This window comes from Salmo salar, chromosome 15, assembly GCF_965601325.2.
Source record: "Salmo salar chromosome 15, fSalSal1, whole genome shotgun sequence".
Lineage (NCBI taxonomy): Eukaryota > Metazoa > Chordata > Actinopteri > Salmoniformes > Salmonidae > Salmo > Salmo salar.
Window position 1 is genome coordinate 97299797 of NC_138305.1, and position 26558 is coordinate 97326354.

The 26558-nt window shown below is 45.3% G+C and overlaps 1 protein-coding gene across 2 annotated transcripts; it reads right to left on the reverse strand.

Moving 5' to 3' along the window:
• Window positions 1–17509: 17509 nt before the first annotated feature.
• On the reverse strand, window positions 17510–21537 carry LOC106572587 (coatomer subunit zeta-1). 2 transcript variants are annotated; one of them, XM_014146906.3, is made up of 9 exons: window positions 21339–21537; window positions 20850–20918; window positions 20546–20627; window positions 20236–20327; window positions 20053–20108; window positions 19836–19913; window positions 19570–19621; window positions 19428–19466; window positions 17510–18070 (listed from the first exon to the last, which is right to left on the reverse strand). In XM_014146906.3, the coding sequence occupies exons 1-9, from the start codon at window positions 21345–21347 to the stop codon at window positions 18023–18025; spliced, it is 525 nt and encodes a 174-aa protein (XP_014002381.1). In that variant the 5' UTR covers window positions 21348–21537; the 3' UTR covers window positions 17510–18022. The 2 variants fall into 2 exon arrangements, with proteins under 2 accessions (XP_014002381.1, XP_014002380.1); XM_014146905.3 differs by having other exon boundaries at window positions 21330–21503.
• Between the last annotated feature and the right edge of the window lie 5021 nt (window positions 21538–26558).

Genomic DNA, 26558 nt, shown 5'->3' on the forward strand with positions numbered 1-26558 from the left:
GAGAAGTTGTCACAATCAGAGCATATGATAAGTGACAAAGGATTTGAACGAGAAACAGTCACACGAATGGCCTAATTACCAAATCCTGCATATTCATGCATTAACCCATAAGACACATACTAGAACAAAATGTTCATGTTGTCCCCTATCCACCTCATGCTGAGAGAGGGGAGGTGTGTTGGTGTTTTGGCTCGATAGTCATTCACATTCCCCTGGATAAGATGGACAACACGGCCGGAGCCCAGCCCTTCCCAGACCACCTTTCTTTCCAAGCCAAGACACCACAGGTGGCTTCCCACCACTTCTCTCTGCAAACGGAAGGAGGCGGAGGGAGTCACAGGCATTTAGCCGAGACAGACAGATACATTAACACACCATGGCCCAACGCCACCCCATTAATCTGCAGCTCGTTGGGGCTTGTCGGGGCCGGCAGGGCTGGTGCTTCTCCAAGGAATGTTGAGCCTAGGCACAATGGGTGGGTCCCTCAGTGAGTAGCGTGCCACTGCCATGGTGCCACCCCAGCACTCTGAAGTCAGCAAACAAACCGTTGCAAATCTGATGTTGAAGAAAGGCAGTTATGACAACACATTATTTTGCTGGTCTAAAAAGGCCCTTCACATATTCTCCTGGACTAAAAAGGCCTTAAGTCACTCTGAAATCTCCAAGGGCCTCTCTAAAGCTGTTACAGCAACACGCCATAAAGGCATGAACCCGTAGGATTCAGGACCAAGAAGTAGGTAAGAAAAAGTTTAAGAAAGATATAGAGGTAATAGATCTGCTTCATATGAAATATGAATCTCCTTAATGTGTTCTCACCTACTGACCACACATATCGATAGAGGAGAATTTTAACAAGATTTCTTCCAGGCTCAACTTCTAGGCTCAGCTGTAGGAGCGTGACTTCTGGGGGTGTATCCCAAATTACACCCTATTCCTTATAAAGTGCACTACTTTGGACCAGAGCCCATCTGGTCAAAAGTAGTGCACTTTATAGGGAATGGGCTTTGGTCAAAAGTATTGCACTTTTTTGGGAGCCATTTTGGACACAGGCCTAGTATGAGAGACTGTCTGCTCTGACATGCTGAAGTCTTGTGGATGTTTTATTAAAGCACTATTTCAGCCCTGTTTGTAGTCAACCTCTATGGCATACTTAGAGTCATTTCTGAAATGGATATGCATGGTCATATGACATGTTAACTGAGTATGGCATGTTAAAACCAGCGCTTTAACTTACACATAGCGACAATAGCAAATATTTTTAATGCTTACTTGATAAGTATTAGACGCTATTAATATGATTAGGCTAATCTCTTGTCACAATGTCAGTCATGAGTTCACAGAAGTGAGCAGCCATGGTGTTTAGGTGCAGAACCTGTCTTCTCTCTAACGCAGCACGACGGTGAGTCTGCGTCTGCCATGTAACCTCTAGCTAAGCAAGTTCATATGCCCGTCTCGCTCTTCGATCTATCAAGGAATTATGCAATTACATTAGGGTAGTCCATGGTTTCTCTCTCTCTCTCTCTATTTTCCAGCAATTTTCCACTTGAGCAGACTGACCTAACCTGTAAGTGTCAGGTGAAAGAGTGAGGAGGGTTCTGATATCAGTGTGAATGATCCATGAATCCTTGGGGTTTGATAGACAGGGCCGGCCTCGCTATTTACCCTTAGAGATATTCACGGGTCACCAGTGGTACAGAAGTGCACTCTGGGCTCATATTCATAAAGCGTCTCGGAGTAGTAAGTGCTGATCCAGGATCAGTTTAGCCTTTTGGATCATAATGAACAAGATCAGGGTGGAACCTGATCTTAGACCAGCACTCCTACTCTCAGATGCTTTATGAATACAGGCCATGGGCTCTTTCTGATCTGCAGGGGATAGACTGTCTGCCTGGCTGATGGAGACATAGATAGGCAATAGATAGATTACTGTGTTTATGGCTCATAGGAGATATTGTACCAGTGGGTAGATAGACAAGGATTCAAAGTGACTTTGGCGGTTTGCTTCTGTTGATCAGCTATGCGATAGATACAGTGATTTAGTCTGCCATTTCAGTCTTATAGATTTTGATATATTATCAGTAATATAATTCTGCCTCGTTGATTACAGGATGTATGGGCTGGGGATGGACGGGGTAAGATAAGTGGATGGTTGAGGGGGCAGTTCAAAGTGTCCACTTATCCTTATGATACTTATCTTTACTGCGGGAAAATAGAGATCTGAGGAAGGTGCTACACACTCCCAGTTCAACGACGATAGTGGAGTAGTTGTGTGTGACTGGGGCGACCTGTACTTCTCCTTTTATCTGACTCTCTCCAGTAGTAGAGGGTCTCTCCTCCTCTCTCTCTGTGTGACTCTCTCTAGTAGTAGAGGGTCTCTCCTCCTCTCTGTGTGACTCTCTCTAGTAGTAGGTCTCTCCTCCTCTCTCTGTGTGACTCTCTAGTAGTAGGTCTCTCCTCCTCTCTCTCTGTGTGACTCTCTAGTAGTGGGTCTCTCCTGCTCTCTTTCTGTGTGACGCTAGTAGTAGTGGGTCTCTCCTCCTCCTCTCTCTCTCTGTGTGTGACTCTCTAGTAGTGGGTCTCTCCTCCTCTCTTTCTCTGTGTGACTCTCTAGTAGTGGGTCTCTCCTCCTCTCTTTCTCTGTGTGACTCTCTAGTAGTGGGTCTCTCCTCTCTCTGTGTGTGACTCTCTAGTAGTGGGTCTCTCCTCCTCTCTCTCTCTGTGTGACTCTCGTAGTGGGTCTCTCCTCCTCTCTCTCTTTGTGACCTCTAGTAGTGGGTCTCTCCTCCTCTCTCTCTGTGTGACTCTCGTAGTGGGTCTCTCCTCCTCTCTCTCTGTGTGTGAGTCTCTCTAGTAGTGGGTCTCTCCTCCTCTCTCTCTCTGTGTGACTCTCGTAGTGGGTCTCTCCTCCTCTCTCTCTTTGTGACTCTCTAGTAGTGGGTCTCTCCTCCTCTCTCTCTGTGTGACTCTCGTAGTGGGTCTCTCCTCCTCTCTCTCTCTGTGTGACTCTCGTAGTGGGTCTCTCCTCCTCTCTCTCTGTGTGACTCTCTAGTAGTGGGTCTCTCCTCCTCTCTCTCTCTGTGTGACTCTAGTAGTAGTGGGTCTCTCCTCTCTCTGTGTGTGACTCTCTAGTAGTGGGTCTCTCCTCCTCTCTCTGTGTGACTCTCTAGTAGTGGGTCTCTCCTCTCTCTGTGTGTGACTCTAGTAGTGGGTCTCTCCTCCTCTCTCTCTGTGTGACTCTCTAGTAGTGGGTCTCTCCTCTCTCTGTGTGTGACTCTCTAGTAGTGGGTCTCTCCTCCTCTCTCTCTGTGTGACTCTCTAGTAGTGGGTCTCTCCTGCTCTCTTTCTGTGTGACGCTAGTAGTAGTGGGTCTCTCCTCCTCCTCTCTCTCTCTGTGTGTGACTCTCTAGTAGTGGGTCTCTCCTCCTCTCTTTCTCTGTGTGACTCTCTAGTAGTGGGTCTCTCCTCCTCTCTCTGTGTGACTCTCTAGTAGTGGGTCTCTCCTCTCTCTGTGTGTGACTCTCTAGTAGTGGGTCTCTCCTCCTCTCTCTCTCTGTGTGACTCTCTAGTAGTGGGTCTCTCCTCCTCTCTCTCTGTGTGACTCTCGTAGTGGGTCTCTCCTCCTCTCTCTCTGTGTGTGACTCTCTCTAGTAGTGGGTCTCTCCTCTCTTTCTCTGTGTGACTCTCGTAGTGGGTCTCTCCTCCTCTCTCTCTGTGTGACTCTAGTAGTAGTGGGTCTCTCCTCTCTCTGTGTGTGACTCTCTAGTAGTGGGTCTCTCCTCCTCTCTCTGTGTGTGACTCTCTAGTAGTGGGTCTCTCCTCTCTCTGTGTGTGACTCTCTAGTAGTGGGTCTCTCCTCCTCTCTCTCTCTGTGTGACTCTCTAGTAGTGGGTCTCTCCTCCTCTCTCTCTGTGTGACTCTCGTAGTGGGTCTCTCCTCCTCTCTCTCTGTGTGACTCTCTAGTAGTGGGTCTCTCCTGCTCTCTTTCTGTGTGACGCTAGTAGTAGTGGGTCTCTCCTCCTCCTCTCTCTCTCTGTGTGTGACTCTCTAGTAGTGGGTCTCTCCTCCTCTCTTTCTCTGTGTGACTCTCTAGTAGTGGGTCTCTCCTCCTCTCTCTGTGTGACTCTCTAGTAGTGGGTCTCTCCTCTCTCTGTGTGTGACTCTCTAGTAGTGGGTCTCTCCTCCTCTCTCTCTCTGTGTGACTCTCTAGTAGTGGGTCTCTCCTCCTCTCTCTCTGTGTGACTCTCGTAGTGGGTCTCTCCTCCTCTCTCTCTGTGTGTGACTCTCTCTAGTAGTGGGTCTCTCCTCTCTTTCTCTGTGTGACTCTCGTAGTGGGTCTCTCCTCCTCTCTCTCTGTGTGACTCTAGTAGTAGTGGGTCTCTCCTCTCTCTGTGTGTGACTCTCTAGTAGTGGGTCTCTCCTCCTCTCTCTGTGTGACTCTCTAGTAGTGGGTCTCTCCTCTCTCTGTGTGTGACTCTCTAGTAGTGGGTCTCTCCTCCTCTCTCTCTCTGTGTGACTCTCTAGTAGTGGGTCTCTCCTCCTCTCTCTCTGTGTGACTCTCGTAGTGGGTCTCTCCTCCTCTCTCTCTGTGTGTCACTCTCTCTAGTAGTGGGTCTCTCCTCCTCCTCTCTCTCTCTGTGTGACTCTCTAGTAGTGGGTCTCTCCTCCTCTCTCTCTCTGTGTGACTCTCTAGTAGTGGGTCTCTCTCTTTCTCTGTGTGACTCTCTAGTAGTGGGTCTCTCCTCCTCTCTCTGTGTGACTCTCTAGTAGTGGGTCTCTCCTCTGTGTGTGACTCTCTAGTAGTGGCTCTCTCCTCCTCTCTCTCTCTGTGTGACTCTCTAGTAGTGGGTCTCTCCTCCTCTCTCTCTGTGTGACTCTCGTAGTGGGTCTCTCCTCCTCTCTCTCTCTGTGTGACTCTCATAGTGGGTCTCTCCTCCTCTCTCTCTGTGACTCTCTAGTAGTGGGTCTCTCCTCTCTCTGTGTGTGACTCTCTAGTAGTGGGTCTCTCCTCTCTCTGTGTGACTCTCATAGTGGGTCTCTCCTCCTCTCTCTCTGTGTGACTCTCTAGTAGTGGGTCTCTCCTCCTCTCTCTCTCTGTGTGACTCTCTAGTAGTAGGTCTCTCCTCCTCTCTCTCTCTCTGTGTGACTCTCTAGTAGTGGGTCTCTCCTCTCTCTCTGTGTGTGACTCTCTAGTAGTGGGTCTCTCCTCCTCTCTCTCTCTCTCTCTCTCTCTCTGTGACTCTCTAGTAGTGGGTCTCTCCTCCTCTCTCTCTGTGTGACTCTCGTAGTGGGTCTCTCCTCCTCTCTCTCTCTGTGTGACTCTCATAGTGGGTCTCTCCTCCTCTCTCTCTGTGTGACTCTCTAGTAGTGGGTCTCTCCTCCTCTCTCTCTCTGTGTGACTCTCATAGTGGGTCTCTCCTCCTCTCTCTCTGTGACTCTCTAGTAGTGGGTCTCTCCTCTCTCTGTGTGTGACTCTCTAGTAGTGGGTCTCTCCTCTCTCTGTGTGACTCTCATAGTGGGTCTCTCCTCCTCTCTCTCTGTGTGACTCTCTAGTAGTGGGTCTCTCCTCCTCTCTCTCTGTGTGACTCTCTAGTAGTAGGTCTCTCCTCCTCTCTCTCTCTCTGTGTGACTCTCTAGTAGTGGGTCTCTCCTCTCTCTCTGTGTGTGACTCTCTAGTAGTGGGTCTCTCCTCCTCTCTCTCTCTCTCTCTCTCTCTGTGACTCTCTAGTAGTGGGTCTCTCCTCCTCTCTCTCTGTGTGACTCTCGTAGTGGGTCTCTCCTCCTCTCTCTCTGTGTGTGACTCTCTCTAGTAGTGGGTCTCTCCTCCTCCTCTCTCTCTCTGTGTGACTCTCTAGTAGTGGGTCTCTCCTCCTCTCTCTCTCTGTGTGACTCTCTAGTAGTGGGTCTCTCTCTTTCTCTGTGTGACTCTCTAGTAGTGGGTCTCTCCTCCTCTCTCTGTGTGACTCTCTAGTAGTGGGTCTCTCCTCTGTGTGTGACTCTCTAGTAGTGGCTCTCTCCTCCTCTCTCTCTATGTGTGACTCTCTAGTAGTGGGTCTCTCCTCCTCTCTCTCTGTGTGACTCTCGTAGTGGGTCTCTCCTCCTCTCTCTCTCTCTGTGTGACTCTCATAGTGGGTCTCTCCTCCTCTCTCTCTGTGTGACTCTCTAGTAGTGGGTCTCTCCTCCTCTCTCTCTGTGTGACTCTCATAGTGGGTCTCTCCTCCTCTCTCTCTGTGACTCTCTAGTAGTGGGTCTCTCCTCTCTCTGTGTGTGACTCTCTAGTAGTGGGTCTCTCCTCCTCTCTCTGTGTGACTCTCATAGTGGGTCTCTCCTCCTCTCTCTCTGTGTGACTCTCTAGTAGTGGGTCTCTCCTCCTCTCTCTCTCTGTGTGACTCTCATAGAGGGTCTCTCCTCCTCTCTCTCTCTGTGTGACTCTCTAGTAGTAGGTCTCTCCTCCTCTCTCTCTCTGTGTGACTCTCTAGTAGTAGGTCTCTCCTCCTCTCTCTCTCTGTGTGACTCTCTAGTAGTGGGTCTCTCCTCTCTCTCTGTGTGTGACTCTCTAGTAGTGGGTCTCTCCTCCTCTCTCTCTCTCTCTCTGTGACTCTCTAGTAGTGGGTCTCTCCTCCTCTATCTCTCTGTGTGACTCTCTAGTAGTGGGTCTCTCCTCCTCTCTCTCTCTGTGTAACTCTCTAGTAGTAGGTCTCTCCTCCTCTCTCTCTCTGTGTGACTCTCTAGTAGTGGGTCTCTCCTGCTCTCTTTCTGTGTGACGCTAGTAGTAGTGGGTCTCTCCTCCTCTCTCTCTCTGTGTGACTCTCTAGTAGTGGGTCTCTCCTCCTCTCTGTGTGACTCTCTAGTAGTGGGTCTCTCCTCTCTCTGTGTGTGACTCTCTAGTAGTGGGTCTCTCCTCCTCTCTCTCTCTCTGTGTGACTCTCTAGTAGTGGGTCTCTCCTCCTCTCTCTCTGTGTGACTCTCGTAGTGGGTCTCTCCTCCTCTCTCTCTCTGTGTGACTCTCGTAGTGGGTCTCTCCTCCTCTCTCTGTGTGTGACTCTCTCTAGTAGTGGGTCTCTCCTCCTCTCTTTCTCTGTGTGACTCTCTAGTAGTGGGTCTCTCCTCTCTCTCTGTGTGACTCTCTAGTAGTGGGTCTCTCCTCCTCTCTCTCTCTCTCTGTGACTCTCTAGTAGTGGGTCTCTCCTCCTCTATCTCTCTGTGTGACTCTCTAGTAGTGGGTCTCTCCTCCTCTCTCTGTGTGACTCTCTAGTAGTAGGTCTCTCCTCCTCTCTCTCTCTGTGTGACTCTCTAGTAGTGGGTCTCTCCTGCTCTCTTTCTGTGTGACGCTAGTAGTAGTGGGTCTCTCCTCCTCTCTCTCTGTGTGACTCTCTAGTAGTGGGTCTCTCCTCCTCTCTTTCTCTGTGTGACTCTCTAGTAGAGGGTCTCTCCTCCTCTCTCTGTGTGACTCTCTAGTAGTGGGTCTCTCCTCTCTCTCTGTGTGTGACTCTAGTAGTGGGTCTCTCCTCCTCTCTCTCTCTGTGTGACTCTCTAGTAGTGGGTCTCTCCTCCTCTCTCTCTCTGTGTGACTCTCTAGTAGTGGGTCTCTCCTCCTCTCTCTCTCTGTGTGACTCTCGTAGTGGGTCTCTCCTCCTCCTCTCTCTGTGTGTGACTCTCTCTAGTAGTGGGTCTCTCCTCTCTTTCTCTGTGTGACTCTCTAGTAGTGGGTCTCTACTCCTCTCTCTCTCTGTGTGACTCTCGTAGTGGGTCTCTCCTCCTCCTCTCTCTGTGTGTGACTCTCTCTAGTAGTGGGTCTCTCCTCCTCTCTTTCTCTGTGTAACTCTCTAGTAGTGGGTCTCTCCTCCTCTCTCTCCCTCTCTGTGTGTGACTCTCTAGTAGTGGGTCTCTCCTCCTCTATCTCTCTGTGTGACTCTCTAGTAGTGGGGCTCTCCTCCTCTCTCTCTCTGTGTGACTCTCTAGTAGTGGGTCTCTCCTCCTCTCTCTCTCTCTCTGTGTGACTCTCTAGTAGTGGGTCTCTCCTCCTCCTCTCTCTGTGTGTGACTCTCTCTAGTAGTGGGTCTCTCCTCTCTTTCTCTGTGTGACTCTCTAGTAGTGGGTCTCTCCTCCTCTATCTCTCTGTGTGACTCTAGTAGTGGGTCTCTCCTCCTCCTCTCTCTCTGTGTGACTCTCTAGTAGTGGGTCTCTCCTCCTCTCTCTCTGTGTGACTCTCGTAGTGGGTCTCTCCTCCTCTCTCTCTCTGTGTGACTCTCGTAGTGGGTCTCTCCTCCTCTCTCTGTGTGTGACTCTCTCTAGTAGTGGGTCTCTCCTCCTCTCTTTCTCTGTGTGACTCTCTAGTAGTGGGTCTCTCCTCTCTCTCTGTGTGACTCTCTAGTAGTGGGTCTCTCCTCCTCTCTCTCTCTCTCTGTGACTCTCTAGTAGTGGGTCTCTCCTCCTCTATCTCTCTGTGTGACTCTCTAGTAGTGGGTCTCTCCTCCTCTCTCTCTCTGTGTGACTCTCTAGTAGTAGGTCTCTCCTCCTCTCTCTCTCTGTGTGACTCTCTAGTAGTGGGTCTCTCCTGCTCTCTTTCTGTGTGACGCTAGTAGTAGTGGGTCTCTCCTCCTCTCTTTCTCTGTGTGACTCTCTAGTAGTGGGTCTCTCCTCCTCTGTGTGACTCTCTAGTAGTGGGTCTCTCCTCCTCTCTTTCTCTGTGTGACTCTCTAGTAGAGGGTCTCTCCTCCTCTCTCTGTGTGACTCTCTAGTAGTGGGTCTCTCCTCTCTCTGTGTGTGACTCTAGTAGTGGGTCTCTCCTCCTCTCTCTCTCTGTGTGACTCTCTAGTAGTGGGTCTCTCCTCCTCTCTCTCTCTGTGTGACTCTCTAGTAGTGGGTCTCTCCTCCTCTCTCTCTCTGTGTGACTCTCTCTAGTAGTGGGTCTCTCCTCCTCCTCTCTCTGTGTGTGACTCTCTCTAGTAGTGGGTCTCTCCTCTCTTTCTCTGTGTGACTCTCTAGTAGTGGGTCTCTACTCCTCTCTCTCTCTGTGTGACTCTCTAGTAGTGGGTCTCTCCTCCTCTCTCTCTCTGTGTGACTCTCTAGTAGTGGGTCTCTCCTCCTCCTCTCTCTGTGTGACTCTCTCTAGTAGTGGGTCTCTCCTCCTCTCTTTCTCTGTGTGACTCTCTAGTAGTGGGTATCTCCTCTCTCTCTGTGTGACTCTCTAGTAGTGGGTCTCTCCTCCTCTCTCTCTCTCTGTGACTCTCGTAGTGGGTCTCTCCTCCTCCTCTCTCTGTGTGTGACTCTCTCTAGTAGTGGGTCTCTCCTCTCTTTCTCTGTGTGACTCTCTAGTAGTGGGTCTCTCCTCCTCTCTCTCTCTGTGTGACTCTCTAGTAGTAGGTCTCTCCTCCTCTCTCTCTCTGTGTGACTCTCTAGTAGTAGGTCTCTCCTCCTCTCTCTCTCTCTGTGACTCTCTAGTAGTGGGTCTCTCCTCCTCTCTCTCTCTGTGTGACTCTCTAGTAGTGGGTCTCTCCTCCTCTCTCTCTCTGTGTGATTCTCTAGTAGTAGGTCTCTCCTCCTCTCTCTCTGTGTGACTCTCTAGTAGTGGGTCTCTCCTCCTCTCTCTCTCTGTGTGACTCTCTAGTAGTGGGTGTCTCCTCCTCTCTCTCTCTGTGTGACTCTCTAGTAGTGGGTCTCTCCTCCTCTCTCTCTCTGTGTGACTCTCTAGTAGTGGGTCTCTCCTCTCTCTCTGTGTGACTCTCTAGTAGTGGGTCTCTCCTCCTCTCTCTCTCTCTGTGACTCTCGTAGTGGGTCTCTCCTCCTCCTCTCTCTGTGTGTGACTCTCTCTAGTAGTGGGTCTCTCCTCTCTTTCTCTGTGTGACTCTCTAGTAGTGGGTCTCTCCTCCTCTATCTCTCTGTGTGACTCTCTAGTAGTGGGTCTCTCCTCCTCTCTCTCTCTGTGTGACTCTCTAGTAGTAGGTCTCTCCTCCTCTCTCTCTCTGTGTGACTCTCTAGTAGTAGGTCTCTCCTCCTCTCTCTCTCTCTGTGACTCTCTAGTAGTGGGTCTCTCCTCCTCTCTCTCTCTGTGTGACTCTCTAGTAGTGGGTCTCTCCTCCTCTCTCTCTCTGTGTGATTCTCTAGTAGTAGGTCTCTCCTCCTCTCTCTCTGTGTGACTCTCGTAGTGGGTCTCTCCTCCTCTCTCTCTCTGTGTGACTCTCTAGTAGTGGGTGTCTCCTCCTCTCTCTCTCTGTGTGACTCTCTAGTAGTGGGTCTCTCCTCCTCTCTCTCTCTGTGTGACTCTCTAGTAGTGGGTCTCTCCTCCTCTCTCTGTGACTCTCTAGTAGTAGTGGGTCTCTCCTCCTCTCCTCTAATGACATCAGTCAGCCCAGCAGTGTTATCCAGCAGGCAGCACCACCTCCCTTCAGGGATAGGATTTTATGACTGAAACCTGACACCGTTTCTGTGTCCTATAAGCGACAGAGCTGTAACTCACTTCAAAGGCAGCTGGCATCGAATCACAGCACAGTCATAAATTCCCCTGTCACGCCTGGGCCAATCAGGATGCGGCACTAAATCACACCTGTCACTCTGGCGGCCAATGGAAAGACGGTGGCGGAAAATCTGTCAGGGGTATGTCTGTTAACAGTGTTGTGGTGTGCTTGGGCAATCCATGGGGAAGGAGGGAGGGGGGAAAGTGAGAGAGAGAGAAAGAAAGAAAGAATAGATGACAGAGGGAGGAGGGGAGGGAGAAAGGGAGTGAACTGAAGGCTACAGAGGTATGCCACAGAATAAAACGCTTGTTTTCTCCCTCTGTAATTCTTAGGCCACGCCATGTTCAAAGCCACATCCATAATATACCACGGTAAAACTAAAGGAGCTTAAAGAGGGCAGGCTGAGGAATTAGTGAGTAAAACAACACTAAACACGTCCCCCTGAGGGATGGTACTGGACTTGGATCAACCAGGATAAACATCCATAAAGCCTGATGCCTACATTGAAAATCAGTTTCACTGCATCTGTATTCTACTCCTGCATCACTAGCCTACTCCTGCATCACTAGCCTACTCCAGGCAAACTCTGTGTTGATACCAGTTGGCTGACAGTGGGACCAGCTGGAGACATTGGGGCAGACAAAGGGACTAACTGGCTGAAGGCAGGCTGGGCTGAGGCGGACACTACCCGGGTCTGAGGCTCAGGGTATGGGTCTATGTGCTGAGAGGGAGCTGGCTGACCAGATGTGATCCCTCCTACCGGTCTCTGCAGACAGCCGGTCCAAATGAAGAGCAGTTGTTGTCTGGGTACTACAGCACAGCAGGGCAGAGGCCTGGATGTGAAGGGATTTCATTCTGCTTCTAAATCACACAAACAGAGAGAGAGGAGAGAGAGAGAGACCTGGCTCTCAAGAGAAGACAGGCTATGTGCACACTGCCCACAAAATGAGGTGGAAACTGAGCTGCACTTCCTAACTTCCTGCCAAATGTATGACCATATTAGAGACACATATTTCCCTCAAATTACACAGACCCACAAAGAATTCGAAAACAAATCCAATTTTGATAAACTCCCATGTCTATTGGGTGAAATATCACAGTGTGCCATCACAGCAGCAAGATTTGTGACCTGTTGCCACAAGAAAAGGGCAACCAGTGAAGAACAATCACCATTGTAAATACAACCTATATGTTTATTTATTTTCCCTTTTGTACTTTAACTATTTGCACATTGTTACAACACTGTTTATAGCCAAACTATGACATTTGAAATGTCTCTATTCCTTTGGAACTTTTGTGAGTGTAATGTTTACTGTCCTTTTTTATTGCTTATTTCACTTTTGTTTATTATCTATTTCACTTGCTTTGGCAATGTAAACATATGCTCTGAGACCAGGTTGCCCAAAGAGCCCCAGGCCAGCAACACAGACCCAACCGAAGTATGAGAAAGCAAAAATATAACTATTTGACACACTGGAAAGAATCAACCAAAACTATTTTTGGAAAACAAATCCAACATTGATAAACTACCACATTTCTTTTCTACAAACTGTGAAATACCTTAGTGTGCAATCAGAGCAGCAAGGTTTGTGGCCTTACAAACAACATTGTAAATTCCACCAATAATGTTTGTCTTCCCCTATTATTCATACTACAATAACTAAAACACTGTCCATAGCTGATCAAATAACACCTGAGATGTCTTTATCTTTTTAGAGCAATGTTAACATTTCATTTCTAATAGTTTTTTGTTGCTAATATTGTTAAATATGTTTCTTCTCACTTTTGTTTATTTCACTTCCTTTGGCAATGTAAACATAATGTATGTTTCCCATGCCAAGATAACCCCTTTGAATTGAGAGAGAGACAGAGAGAGATGACTGCAAAAGGCATAGGGGAAAAGTAGTGCAAAGAGGTGGAGTATTTTGTCAATTTACTACACCCTTGATAATGCATGTCATTAACCTTTAAACGTGTTGGAAAATGTATTTGACATAGTTTGAGAAGCAAATTAAATATGATAGATGGATAAATATGTTCATGCAAAAGCACTGTTATTAAATGATGGGGGAAAGCACTTATTCAATGATGAGGGAAAAAGCACTGTTATTCAATGATGGGGTTAAAGCACTGTTATTCAATGATGGGGGGAAAAGCACTGTTATTCAATGATGGGGGAAAATTCACTGTTATTCAATGATGGGGGGAAAAGCACTGTTATTCAATGATGGGGAAAAGCACTGTTATTCAATGATGGGGGAAAAGCACTGTTATTCAATGATGGGGAAAAGCACTGTTATTCAATGATGGGGAAAAGCACTGTTATTCAATGATGGGGGGAAAAGCACTGTTATTCAATGATGGGGGAAAAGCACTGTTATTCAATGATGGGGGGAAAAGCACTGTTATTCAATGATGGGGGAAAAGCACTGTTATTCAATGATGGGGGGAAAAGCACTGTTATTCAATGATGGGGGAAAAGCACTGTTATTCAATGATGGGGGAAAAGCACTGTTATTCAATGATGGGGGAAAAGCACTGTTATTCAATGATGGGGGAAAAGCACTGTTATTCAATGATGGGGGGAAAAGCACTGTTATTCAATGATGGGGGGAAAAGCACTGTTATTCAATGATGGGGGAAAAGCACTGTTATTCAATGAAGGGGGAAAAGCACTGTTATTCAATGATGGGGGAAAAGCACTGTTATTCAATGATGGGGGGAAAAGCACTGTTATTCAATGATGGGGGGAAAAGCACTGTTATTGAATGATGGGGGAAAAGCACTGTTATTCAATGATGGGGGAAAAGCACTGTTATTCAATGATGGGGGAAAAGCACTGTTATTCAATGATGGGGAAAAGCACTGTTATTCAATGATGGGGGAAAAGCACTGTTATTCAATGATGGGGGGAAAAGCACTGTTATTCAATGATGGGGAAAAGCACTGTTATTCAATGATGGGGGGAAAAGCACTGTTATTCAATGATGGGGAAAAGCACTGTTATTCAATGATGGGGGGAAAAGCACTGTTATTCAATGATGGGGAAAAGCACTGTTATTCAATGATGGGGAAAAGCACTGTTATTCAATGATGGGGAAAAGCACTGTTATTCAATGATGGGGAAAAGCACTGTTATTCAATGATGGGGAAAAGCACTGTTATTCAATGATGGGGAAAAGCGGTATCCTAACAAACATGTAACTTTCCCACTGGAATGATGAACAGTAGCTAACAGACCAGCTAGGCTCCTGGTGACATACATCAACACAGAATTAAACTTTCACATCAGGGATTGATCAGCATCTTATGTAATTGATAGTAGCACAATCATTTTTGTTGTTGTTGCAAAAACATACATTGTATGTTGAGTTCTGGCTGAGGAGACCGGGACAGAGAGAATGTGCAGTGGTGTGTTCTCTGGCACTGCTGTTGTTTTTGGCTGGCTTCTCTACGGAGCAGAGCAGCAATGATTTTCTATTCTATGGGAATACATAGAATACAAAATGTTTTCCTGGTGCAATACAGATACATTGGGGTAAAGTACCACTAGCGGTTCTGGGGGGGGGGGGCAGTGCCCCTGTGACAACAATTTTGGACCCCCTTGTGGCCCCCCTAAATGTGGAGTATGAAATGATTTTTACATAACAAATGTTTGCTATCGTTTTTTTTTTTACATCCGTTATTAGACAGTGGCAACGATGATGATTATGAACATGGTCTTTTGCCTGCTAATGCCTGCAATGCAGTGAAGAAAACGATATGACAACAATAACGTCTAATGTAACTGGCCCCTGTAACAGTACAACTGGCCCCAGCTTGGCCCCCCAAGTTGAAATGGTCTAGAACCGCCACTGTATACTAAGGTACGGTGTGTGTAATGTATCTGAGTCTTACACATTATAGTCTAAGACTTCAACACAGGCATAATTAATGTCCTATTTTTTTGAAATGTTTGATAGGGTAGAGCAGGGGTGTCAAACTCATATTACGCTGGGGGCCGCATTCAGTCTTCAATGAGGTCCGGAGCGCCACATTGGAAATTGATCGTATTTCCTCGCCGTCAAAACTAGTTTTTATTTTTTACTCAAATCACCCGCGTATGTTTGACACCCCTGTGTAGTGTATTGGAGCATTGGCCTTGTGTCTTTGACTAGTGCAGGCCACTGAGAAGTATATAGCTCAGTCACCAGCCACACACCATGTAAATAATGATCATTTACTGACTCACAGTCTCTTTTATCGTACACAACATCGATCAATTACAAGGCTCAAGCCCATTACATGCTCCTGACTGTTGTACAGCGTGTCAAGCCATGGCGTTACAGACTATCATACTCATTCCTGTATAATTAATATAAATGACCTCCGTCTTTTTACGACAGTGTAAGTGTAATTAGCAGATGAAAGGGGGTCGTTGACTGCCCCAAGGTACCGCCTGCCCTGCTGAAGGAATACCTAGATGGAAAATGAGTGAAGGGATGGCAGGACACACACACAAAATATGACTGAAACATATTGAATATCTAGATGAAAACTAAGTGATGGGATGACCCAGGAGGCACCAACGCGTGTGTGATCCATTTGAACCCTCTCCAGTCCCTCCCTGCCCTGCTGGATGAGGACACAGTGAGGTGGATCTAATCTAATCAATTACTGCATTGCTGCTGTCTAGATCTGCTGTGCTGTCTAACCTTGTCCTCTTTAACCTTCACATTCTAACCTGGATCAACCAGACTGAACGCTATTGAAACAATGGAGCCTTTCACATCTCCCCTCCCCCGAAATCACACGTGTTTGGGTCGTGACATATAGAATAGGGAATAGGCAGAATTTTTAAATCTGACTGGTTTGATAATTGAATGAATAGATCTAACACCATATCCTAATAATTTCAAAATGCTTAAAATATAATAACACACAAATGCAATTCAGTGGCATCTCTGCATCCATTTAAGAGAGTAAAGAGCGGTTGACTTGTCCACCTAGCAACACAAATTGTAGGCTTTTACAGTGGACCTGACTGGAGGCCAACCAAGACAATGGATCTGCCAGATGAGTAATGTTTCATTAACTTCTTCCTCTCGCTCTGTGTCCCTGGCAGACACCAATACAAGCATCCACTCTGCTGTTACTGCATCTTATAGACAGGCTGCAGGACCTACAGCTATTCTCAAGCAATCACACCCATCACACATGAGTGCATTTCTCAATTGGTGAAATTAACATTTGGGGGCTCAAGGGAGAATGATACAATTATTCCATGCAAAGAGAAGGGGATTAGAGTCTAGCTCCCTTTCCTTTGACTAGCATCACAAGTGTGTGTGTGGGTGTGATCAGGCTCCTCTGATCAGGCTCCAGGACAGAAGCAGCTCAATAACTGAACACCCCCTTTCTCTTTTATCTTGCTCTTCCCTTCATCCCTCTCTGCCAAATCATCATTAAAGAGATTAGAGGAAGGATAGAGGGATCAGAGAAGAGGCCCAAAGGGGGGCTTTAGGTGAAAAACCCCATTTACTCACTGTGTTTGATAGCAGTAGTAATGCATGGTCCTAGAGACAAGCTGGGGTTGTCAACTTACAACTGGCTTTGTGAATGACTACAGTCAAGACACCAAGGGAAAATCTATCAAGGAGATATGACTTTTATTGGATTCAGAGGAGGCTGGTGGTAGGAGCTATAGGAGGACGGGCTCATTGTAATGGCTGGCATGGAATCAATGGAACGGTATCAACCACATCAAACATAAGTTAACCACATTTGACTCCGTTCCATCAATTTCAATGCAGCCAATACAATGAGCCCGTCCTCCTGTAGCTCCTCCCACCATCCTCCACTGATGTGGTTATATCATGGACACTAACTGATATACTGATGCTCATACAAACCAGACATCTGAAGCAGAAATGTACTGCCATCTGTTTGTGTTGCCTCAGGAACACATGAGTAATGCTGAAAATAGAGCCAAGGTCTGGACAAGGAGGACCGCTCACTCCAAAACAGTCCACATTAGGCATGGTCATGGATGGTAGACCAGTTACACATTATGATGCGCATTTCAGTTTGTATCAGACACCTTAAAGACGTCAGTTTGACAAGGTGTGTAGCTACACCAGGGACACATTTATCTGGCACCAAATCGAAAAAAAACAGACTGAACAGGGAGGGACTAACATTCTCTCTCTCGTTGAGAAATGTTGTACAAAGTTTTCAGTTGTGTGCCCTAATGAACATGACCCATTGGTAGTGAAATGCAGACATTATCAAGAACGGGGATATTTTTGTAATAGACATCACTGCCAGGTTCAGTATCTACATGATCTACATTCTCTGGAGGGCATCTTTCATTTGCATTAAGATGAGCTTGTGTGTTTTTGTGAGGCAGGGGGGGAACGATCAAGAAGAAAAAAAGGTTAGCTGAAACACACAATTCATCTCGATTGCTCAGTTTGAAATGGATCACAAGTGCAGGATGATTATCAAGGGGAAAAACTAATTAGATGTGACCTATTTATAAACACCTTCACAATTTCACAGCATCTAAACACAACTGAAATGGTCTCAATAAAGTCACTTACATGTAGTGTTTACCTCAGGAATGTGTTTTGGTGCATACACCCAGCAGATGGAGCCCTTGCTTTAGCTGTGAGTCGCTCCCTGTCTGGCTAGCAGAGTTCGAGTACCATGGTGTGACATGGGAACTCTGCAACTGAGGAAACAGTACATGGTTCAAGTGGACTGAAATTCTACATAATCTACAGTGTATATATAATAGTGGCTACCTGAGCTTCCATTCAATAAACCCTGACATTAACATATTTCAAAGTGTGACAAGAACAAAAAGGTCAAATTACATTTTACATTTACATTTTAGTCATTTAGCAGACGCTCTTATCCAGAGCGACTTACAGTAGTGAATGCATACATTTCATACATTTTTTTGCTGGCCCCCCGTGGGAATCGAACCCACAACCCTGGCGTTGCAAACACCATGCTCTACCAACTGAGCTACAGGGAAGGCACAAACAACCACAAAATATCATAATAGTCGCAGCTTCAGTGTCTAAAAGTTTTTATTCAAAAGATTTAAATGCTTGAATTTATCCAGTATTCTGAAGGAACAATGTGACTAACAACAAGGATGCCTGATCTGACCATGTCTGTACCATAGAAATAGGAAGGAATTATTTCTATGGTCTGTACTATAGTTAACACATGGAATGTTATCAGAGATGAGGGACATAAAGCTGTCAACTTACATGGTAAGAAAATGCAAACCAGGCAGCAGGAATGTATTGACACACTACCATCCAATATCCCTCTCACAGCTAGCTTCATAGCCAGATACAAGAATACTCTTTTACAGTAACGACACATGATCAATTCAGACAGACAATACTCAAAGATATCCCTGGCCCTGGGAGTGTCTGATTGGATGACTGATCAGCCTCTCCTCAGTCCTGATTGGAGGAATGGTGTGGAGTGAGTAGAGGGGAAGAGATGACATCACAGAGAGAGGAGGCATGTGTAATGGTGGTACAGTGTTAGATGAGGGGAGTTGACAGGTTCTATCGTAGCAGAGACCATTTGATCTGTTCCTTGGCAGACTGTAGCACCTGTAGAAGAAAACTGGCCTTATAAAATAGATCATACAAACAAGTAAACATACAAACACACGTTTGTATAATGAGCCTCCAGTCTGTGTTTATGACATCCATTTGAACTTTTTTTGCATTTCAAAAATGAGACTTTCCCTTTCGAAACAATGAATGTAAATGAATACCACCTCGATTGATAGACAGACCAACTGCCCAAAGCAGACATTTTTATCTCAATAACAAATCATTTCTGGGTAACAATTAAGTATCTTACTGTAATAGTTTTTGATTAAAATGGTCAAAAGGAAACAAATAGCTTTTTAGCAAAAATATATTTTTTCAATTCAAGCAAGAATTTTAAATCGGACTGTCTTGGAGTGGTCTGAGTGAGGGGCCTAATGGGAGGGGCCTAATGGGAGGGATATGTAAGCAGAAAACTCTAGGTGTTATTGTAAGACGTTTGAGAGTCTGTTATTGGTCTATTAATTTATACCGCCTGGTGATGTCACCAGGCAGGCCATAATTCCACCCATGCAAAACCCGCTGATGAGAAGGTCCAGTGTAGATAGTTGCTGGTTGTAAAAACTATCAGGAAATAACACTGCTAACATTTTTACAGTGTTAGTTTCATTAGCTGTTATACAAATATGACAAAACACAGGAAACCTGAATTTTGACTGCACTGGGTCTTGAAGTAAATGAAGGGAGACCATATGATTTACACATTTACCTCAAACTTTGACAAAGGCTGGAGAGAAAGATGAGTAATGCCAGTAAAGCAAAATATGCAGGAATTAATGCATGATTAATTTGTTGAAGGAAAATGGCCAGCCAGTAATCATTAGACAGGGAGGGAGAGAGAAGGAGGAGTGAGAGAAAGAGAGAAGGGATGGGAGGACAGATGAGAATTAAATGAGAAGATAATCAGGACTGGAGAGGACCTCAGCTCATAGGCCACACACACCTGACGATCATTAGCAATCGTGGGCTTTCCATGCATAAGGAAGAGTGGAAGCAGTAGGATTGGAGAGAGTGATGTTGAAGTATATGAGAGGGGGACATCAGTAGCCTGGAAACCCAGACTTAATTCAGCTCTATTTCAGTTTTGTTTTCACTAAATTAGTTAAGTGAAACAAGTGAGGTAAAATATAGGTTGATTCAGTCTGGATTCCCAGGCTAGCACAGTGGGCCCAGCTCTTAATCTTGTAAGGCTGGGTCCTGGTGAAAAGTAGTGCACTACATAGGGACTAGGGTGCTATTTGGACACATCCTAAGTCTCAGGAGAGTAGAGAGTGAATAATGCAATGGCGCATGATCCACACTGAACAATGTAGTATGCTGAGATGAATGAGGTAACTAGGGTTGTTGTACTCACCTGGGTGACAGTCTGCTCTGAGTAGGGAACATCTTCCCCCTGTAGGAGAGATTACATAGTGGGGTTAGGAAACCACACTCAGAACATTAGAGTCCACTGGGTTGAGTGAAGAGTGTTTTCTGAAGAGGAAAGGGACCCTTACCCTTAGTGCCACGCGGTGGACCACTTGCTGTGGATCACTTTCCAGAATCACTCTTTAGGAGACAGCAGAGAGAGAAGCTTGTTATCACTCTCACAATGTGCAAAGAGACGGCCACACTGGACCAGACCACAGCTGTCTTATGACTGTGGTTCACCAAGATCATACAACCATGCTTATTGGTTTGGACGGTTGAAAATAAGCAGTGGTAATTCATTTAGAGTCAATATCTAATCTAAAATGGAGAAATTATAAGACATGGAACTCACCCCCCATCCACAATTTCATCCACAGCGAGAAAGAGACCTTCCATATTCTCAAGTAGAGCTCTCCTCTCAACATTCTTTCTACAGAGGAAGACAACAGATAATTATTCAAGGTTTGCCTTTTGATGAAAGATAGCAAAAGATGTGTAAGATTTCACTCTCACCTCAACATTTGTCTCAGTGAGTCAAACAAACAATTCAGAACAGCTTTAGGTCTCACCTCAACATTTGGCTCAGTGAGTCAAACAGACAGTTTAGAACAGCCATTAGCATCAACTGTTGGAGGGGAACAAAACACAGAATCAACAAAAAGGTAATTTAGAGCATGGCAGGGTGCACTGCACTGAAATTAAACATACAATTGATTCATTATTTTCCAACCACGGCCTTCCAATATGATTACCTCATTTTCATGTGAGCTTCCAACGACATAGAAGAAGAGATCAATGTTGCTCTTGTAGACAACTGTGAGGCCCTCTAGCAAAGCGATCTCACCTGAGTATGCATAGAAACATGACAAAGGCTGCATTTAGACATGGAGGCCAATTCTGATTAAAAAAAATCCGAATTGGTCTTTAGATCAGCTCTGAAAATGATCTGATGTGAAAAGATATGATTGCTCAAAGACCAGTTAGTGGACAAAAGACCACAACACTATTCACTGACCCGAAAATATGTGTATGAACATGTGTGTATTAAAATGCATTTCATACTGTCAGTCCGGTGTGTCTTGCTGAAGATGTTCTTCTCAAAAGCTTTCTGTTCCTTTACTGAAGGGTAGGTGTCATCATAATACTGTAAATAAAGCATTAATAAAAAGAGGCGTGAAACCACAACTAATTGTTGTTTGTACATTTCATATGGTATGCTAATAATGCAGCTGTGTATTACATACTGATAGAATGAGTTACATAGCAGGGATCACCAACTCTGGCCCTGAGCTACTGGGTGTATGCAGGCTTTTGTTCCAGCCAAGCACTAACACACCTTTATGTAATACACGTATCAAAGTCTTACTTTAGCATAGAGTCGTTCTCCATCATTATCCAAAATGAGGACTGCTTTCACGGTGTATAATGACGGTTCCTGTTGTGAATATACACAGACATGACTGCCTAGCAGATAAGTTACACATCATCAATACACAGCAGCTAGCTAGCTAACGTTAGCAAACTAGCAAGCTACCTAACTAAAGAAAATGACATTCAAACGGAAACGTGTCATTACTACGCTGATAGCTATTCCTAGTAACTACACATTGTAACCAGAGATTTGCTGTTGTAACTAGCTAGCAAGTTAGTTTTCTAAAACAGCGGATGGTGAGTTCGCCAGGTAACGTTAGCGTCTATTGCTAGCTAACTAACTAACAGCTCCTTCCCAATTCTCAGCAGGCAGCAAGCACACTAATCTCTCTTTTGCAAAGGTTGCTAGACTCCCAACAAAAATCGAATCAGGAAATATAACATAAAGAATGATTTAAAAAATATATAACGTTACCAGCATTACCGTATCCATCTTATTTGCTAAGTTGCTAGCCAGAAAACTTCCTAGTTAGCTGCCTAAACGTTTATGTCGTCTTCCATTGGATGATAATCCGCATCAATCAAAACGCTCTGCTATGACACCGCCCACTCTGTTCTGAGGACAGAGTTCAAGCACAGACAGAACAATGGCTTAGTTATAAAAATCGTTGGTACAAGTCAACAAGCCCATACCAACAATTTATATACACACTAGATGACACATTAGGGGTGCTGTGTTGAAGCCACAGTGCCTCCATCTTGGCACTCCCCTACAGTTGGGTAAAAAGTATTTTGGAAGCATTTTTGAGATTACTAATGTTACTGTCCCCACTACAACAACAAAAATACTTAAAAGTGCACTATGCAGAAATCGCTCCGCAATTTCCTGGTTGCAATTTTTTAAATAGTTTTCCGAATTTCAGTTTATGTGATAAAACAAGCAAGTATGGTGTAGAGAATGATTTTACCATCTAAACCACTGTGAAAATTATAAAACCGAAAATAAAAGATGCAAAAACTAAACTGAAGGGGGAAACATAGAAATAGCCCACACAGAACAAATTTACTGCTTCCTAAGGCCAGTTTATACTTGCATTACTGACACGTCTGTAGACAATTAGATTGCTACAAGTGTAGTAGGTCAAAACGACATTTAATTTATATTCCGGTGGAATGTCTGTAGACCGTCGTGGAGACTGTCAGTTTCCTTGTTGCACAGACTTGAAAAAAGTTTAAATGTCTGCGACTGTTACCGGACTGCCACACCAACCAGACCAAATCCTCCAGTGACAAGATGATGCATGAGTTCTAAGATCGCCATTACATTGTAAATAATTATGTTGTTGTGGGTTTCTTTTCCTGTAATAATGAAAGCTAAAGTTAAGACATTGTCAGATATACTCTGGACATTATTTGAACTGGCTAGCCAGGCAGCTAACTAGCTAGCAACAAACCAAAACATTGTTTAGAAAATTGCTTTTAGTTGCCTGGCTTGATAGGTTGAAATTTACTGAATTCATTTTTTAATGGATGGATTTATTGGTGTTAAAATAGAGAACGTATGTGCTATTTGGAGCACCGGGCTGCTGATATCAAGCAGAGGCTGTTGCTTTGTGTTTATAGTTTTTCAGAACAACAACACCAAGTTTGATGTCGGATGGCAATAGAATGTTCATGATGTCACTACGAGAATTGACTACAGACATGTAAATAGATGGACTGTAAACCAGCCTTTAGACTTGCTTTCAATGAGAATGATAGATCTACAACTCACATTTCTATGTGAATTTGGTTGGGTAGCTCACATGTTAGATATTGCAGCTTCAAATACATGTAATTCTGTCCTTGAAACGTTTAATTGAAATCTGTAGATCTCCATTCATTCCTATGGAAGACTGCGCCTACTGGGGAGTGCCAATATGGCCAACCGGTGGCTTCAAAGCCTCTCAATGGCCAATACATAGCATCGGCAATCAAGGGTTTATATAAAGTGCATTCAGAAAGTATTCAGACCCCTTGACTTTTTTCACATTTTGTTACATTACAGCCTTATTCTAAAATTGATTAAATCATTTTTTTCCTCATCAATCTACACACAATACCCCATAATGACAAAGTAAAAATAGGTTTTTAGAAATTGTTGCAAATGTATTAAAAATTAAAAACGGAAATATTACATTTACATAAGTATTCAGACCCTTTACTCAGTACTTTGTTGAAGCACCTTTGGCAGTGATTACAGCCTCGGGTCATCTTGGGTATGACGCTACAAGCTTGGCACAACTGTATTTGGGGAGTTTCTCCCATTCCTCTCTGCAGATCCTCTCAAGCTCTGTCAGGTTGTATGGGGAGCGTTGCTGCACAGCTATTTTCAGGTCTCTCCAGAGATGTCTGGGCTCTGGCTGGGCCTCTCAAGGACATTCAGAGACTTGTCCTGAAGCCAATCCTGCGTTGTCTTGGCTCTGTGCTTAGGGTTGTTGTCCTGTTGGAAGGTGAACCTTCGCCCCAGTCTGAGGTCCTGAGCACTCTGAAGGAGGTTTTCATCAAGGATCTCTCTGTTCTTTGCTCCGTTCATCTTTCCCTCAATCCGGACTAGTCTCCCATTCCCTGCAGCTGAAGAACATCACCACAGCATGATCCTGCCACCACCATGCTTCACCGTAGGGATGGTGCCAGTTTCCTCCAGACGTGACGTTTGGCATTCAGGCCAAATAGTTGAATCTTTGTTCCATCAGACCAGAGAATATTGTTTCTCATGGTCTGACAGTCCTTTAGGTGCCTTTTGGCACACTCCAAGCAGGCTGTCATGTGCCTTTTATTGAGGAATGGCTTCCATCTAGCCACTCTACCATAGAGGCCTGATTGGTGGAGTACTGCAGAGATGGTTGTCTCCCTGGAAGGTTCTCCCATCTCCACAGAGGAACTCTGGAGCTCTATCAGAGTGACCATTGGGTTCTTGGTCACCTCCCTGAACAAGGCCCTTCTCCCCGATTGCTCAGTTTGGCCGGGCGGCATGCTCTAGGAAGAGTCTTGGTGGTTCCAAACTTCTTCCATTTAAGAATGATGGAGGCCACTGTGTTCTTGGGGACCTTCAATGCTGCAGATTTTTTTTTGTTACCCTTCCCCAGACCTGTGCCTCAACACAATCCTGTCTTGGGGCTCTACGAACAATTCCTTCGACCTCATGGCTCGGTTTTTACTATGACATGCACTGTCAACAAACGGAAGCAAAGCCACGAGCTGCCCAGTGACACGAACCTACCAGACAAGCTAAATTACTTCTATGCTCGATTCGAGGCAAATAACACTGAAACATGCATGAGAGCACCAGCTGTTCCAGATGACTGCATGATCATGCTCTCCGTAGCCGATGTGAGTAAGACCTTTAAACAGGTCAACATTCACAAGAGGCAGGGCCAGATGGATTACCAGGACGTATACTCCGAGCATGTGCTGACCAACTGGCAAGTGTCTTCACTGACATTTTCAACCTGTCCCTGACTGAGTCTGTAATACCAACATTTTTCAAGCAGACCACCATAGTCCCTGTGCCCAAGAACACTAAGGTAACCTGCCTAAATGACTACCGACCCGTAGCACTCACGTCTGTAGCCATGAAGTGCTTTGAAAGGCTGGTTATGTGTCACATCAACAACATAATCCCAGAAACCCTAGACCCACTCCAATTTGCATACCGACCCAACAGATCCACAGATGAAGCAATCTCTATTGCACTCAACACTGCCCTTTCCCACCTGGACAAAAGGAACACCTATGTGAGAATGCTGTTCATTGACTACAGCTCAGTGTTCAACACCATAGTGCCCTCAAGGCTCATCACTAAACTAAGGACCCAGGGACTAAACACCTCCCTCTGCAACTGGAACCTGGACTTCCTGACGGGCCGCCCCCAGGTGGTAAGGGTAGGGAACAACACATCCGCCACGCTGATCCTCAACACGGGGGCCCCTCAGGGATGCATACTCAGTCCCCTCCTGTACTCCCTGTTCACTCATGACTGCATGGCCATGCACGAATCCAACACCATCATCAAGTTTGCAGATGAAACAGCAGTGGTAGGCCTGATCACTGACAACGATGAGACAGCCTATAGGGAGAAGGTCAGAGACCTGGTAGTGTGGTGACAGGACAACAACCTCTCCCTCAACGTGATCAAGACAAAGGAGATGATTGTGGACCACAGGAAAAGGAGGACCGAGCATGCCCCCATTTTCATCGACGGGGCTGTTGTGGAACAGGTTGAGAGCTTCAAGTTCCTTGGTGTCCACATCACCAACAAACTATCATGGTCCAAACACACTAAGACAGTCGTGAAGAGGGTACGACAAAGCCTATTCCCCCTCAAGAGACTGAAAATATCTGGCATGGTTCCTCGGATCCTCAAAAGGTTCTACAGCTGCACCATCGAGAGCATCCTGACTGGTCCCATCACTGCCTGGTATGGCAACTGCTCGGCCTCTGAAAGCAAGGCACTATAGAGGGTAGTGCGTACGGGCCAGTACATCACTGGGGCCAAGCTTACTGCCATCCAGAACCTCTATATCAGGCGGTGTCAGAGGAAAGCCCTAAAAATTGTCAAAGACTCCAGCCACCCTAGTCATAGACTGTTCTCTCTGCTACCGCACGGCAAGCGGTACCAGAGCGCCAAGTCTAGGTCCAAAAGGCTTCTTAACAGCTTCTACCCCCAAGTCATAAGACTCCTAAACAGCTAATCAAAGGGCTACCCAGACCCCTGTTTTATGCTGCTGCTACTCTCTGTTTATAATCTATGTATAGTCACTTTAACACTAACCACATGTACATATTATCTCAACTAACCGGTGCCCCCGCACATTGACTCTCTACCGGTACCCGCTGTATATAGCCTCGCTTGTTATTTTACTGATGCTGTTTAATTATTTGTTACTTTTCTTTTCTATTTTTTTCTTAAATCATTGTTGGTTAAGGGCTTGTAAGTAAGCATTTCCATGTAAGGTCTACACCTGTTGTATTCGGCGCATGTGACAAATACAATTTGCTTTGATTTGATTTGAACTGTGGGACCTTATATAGAAAGATGTGTTCCTTTCCAAATCATGTGCAATCAATTGATTTTACCACAGGTGGACTCCAATCAAGTTGTAGAAACATCTCAAGGATGATGATTGAAAACAGGATGCACCTGAGCTCAATTTCGAGGCTCATATCAAAGGGTTTGTATACTTATGTAAATAAAGTATCTCAGTGTTTTACTTTTAATACATTTGCAAAAAATGATAAAAACCTGTTTTTGTTTCGTCATTATGGGGTATTATGTGTAGATTGATGAAAATGTTTTTTTTAATCAATTTTAGAATAAGGCCGTAACGTAACAAAATGTGGAAAAAGTCAAGGTGTCTGAATACTTTCCGAATGCACTGTACATAATTGGTCCAGACTATTGCTTGACTTGGGCAGGAGCTCACCGGAGCTGAGTACCAGCACCTCAAATTTGCTACTGCTAGAGCTCCTGTAACCGCATAGAATATTAGCTAAAAAGCATTGTGAAGCTCCTGCACCTAAATATAAACAGTACCGCAACCAAAATGAGTACAGACACCTATTTCAATCAAGTCAATCACCGGTCCAGGTCATTCTAATTAGGTGCAATACTTGAGAGAATATACTTTGAATGTAATGTTTCTGTTACTGTAAATTAAACAAT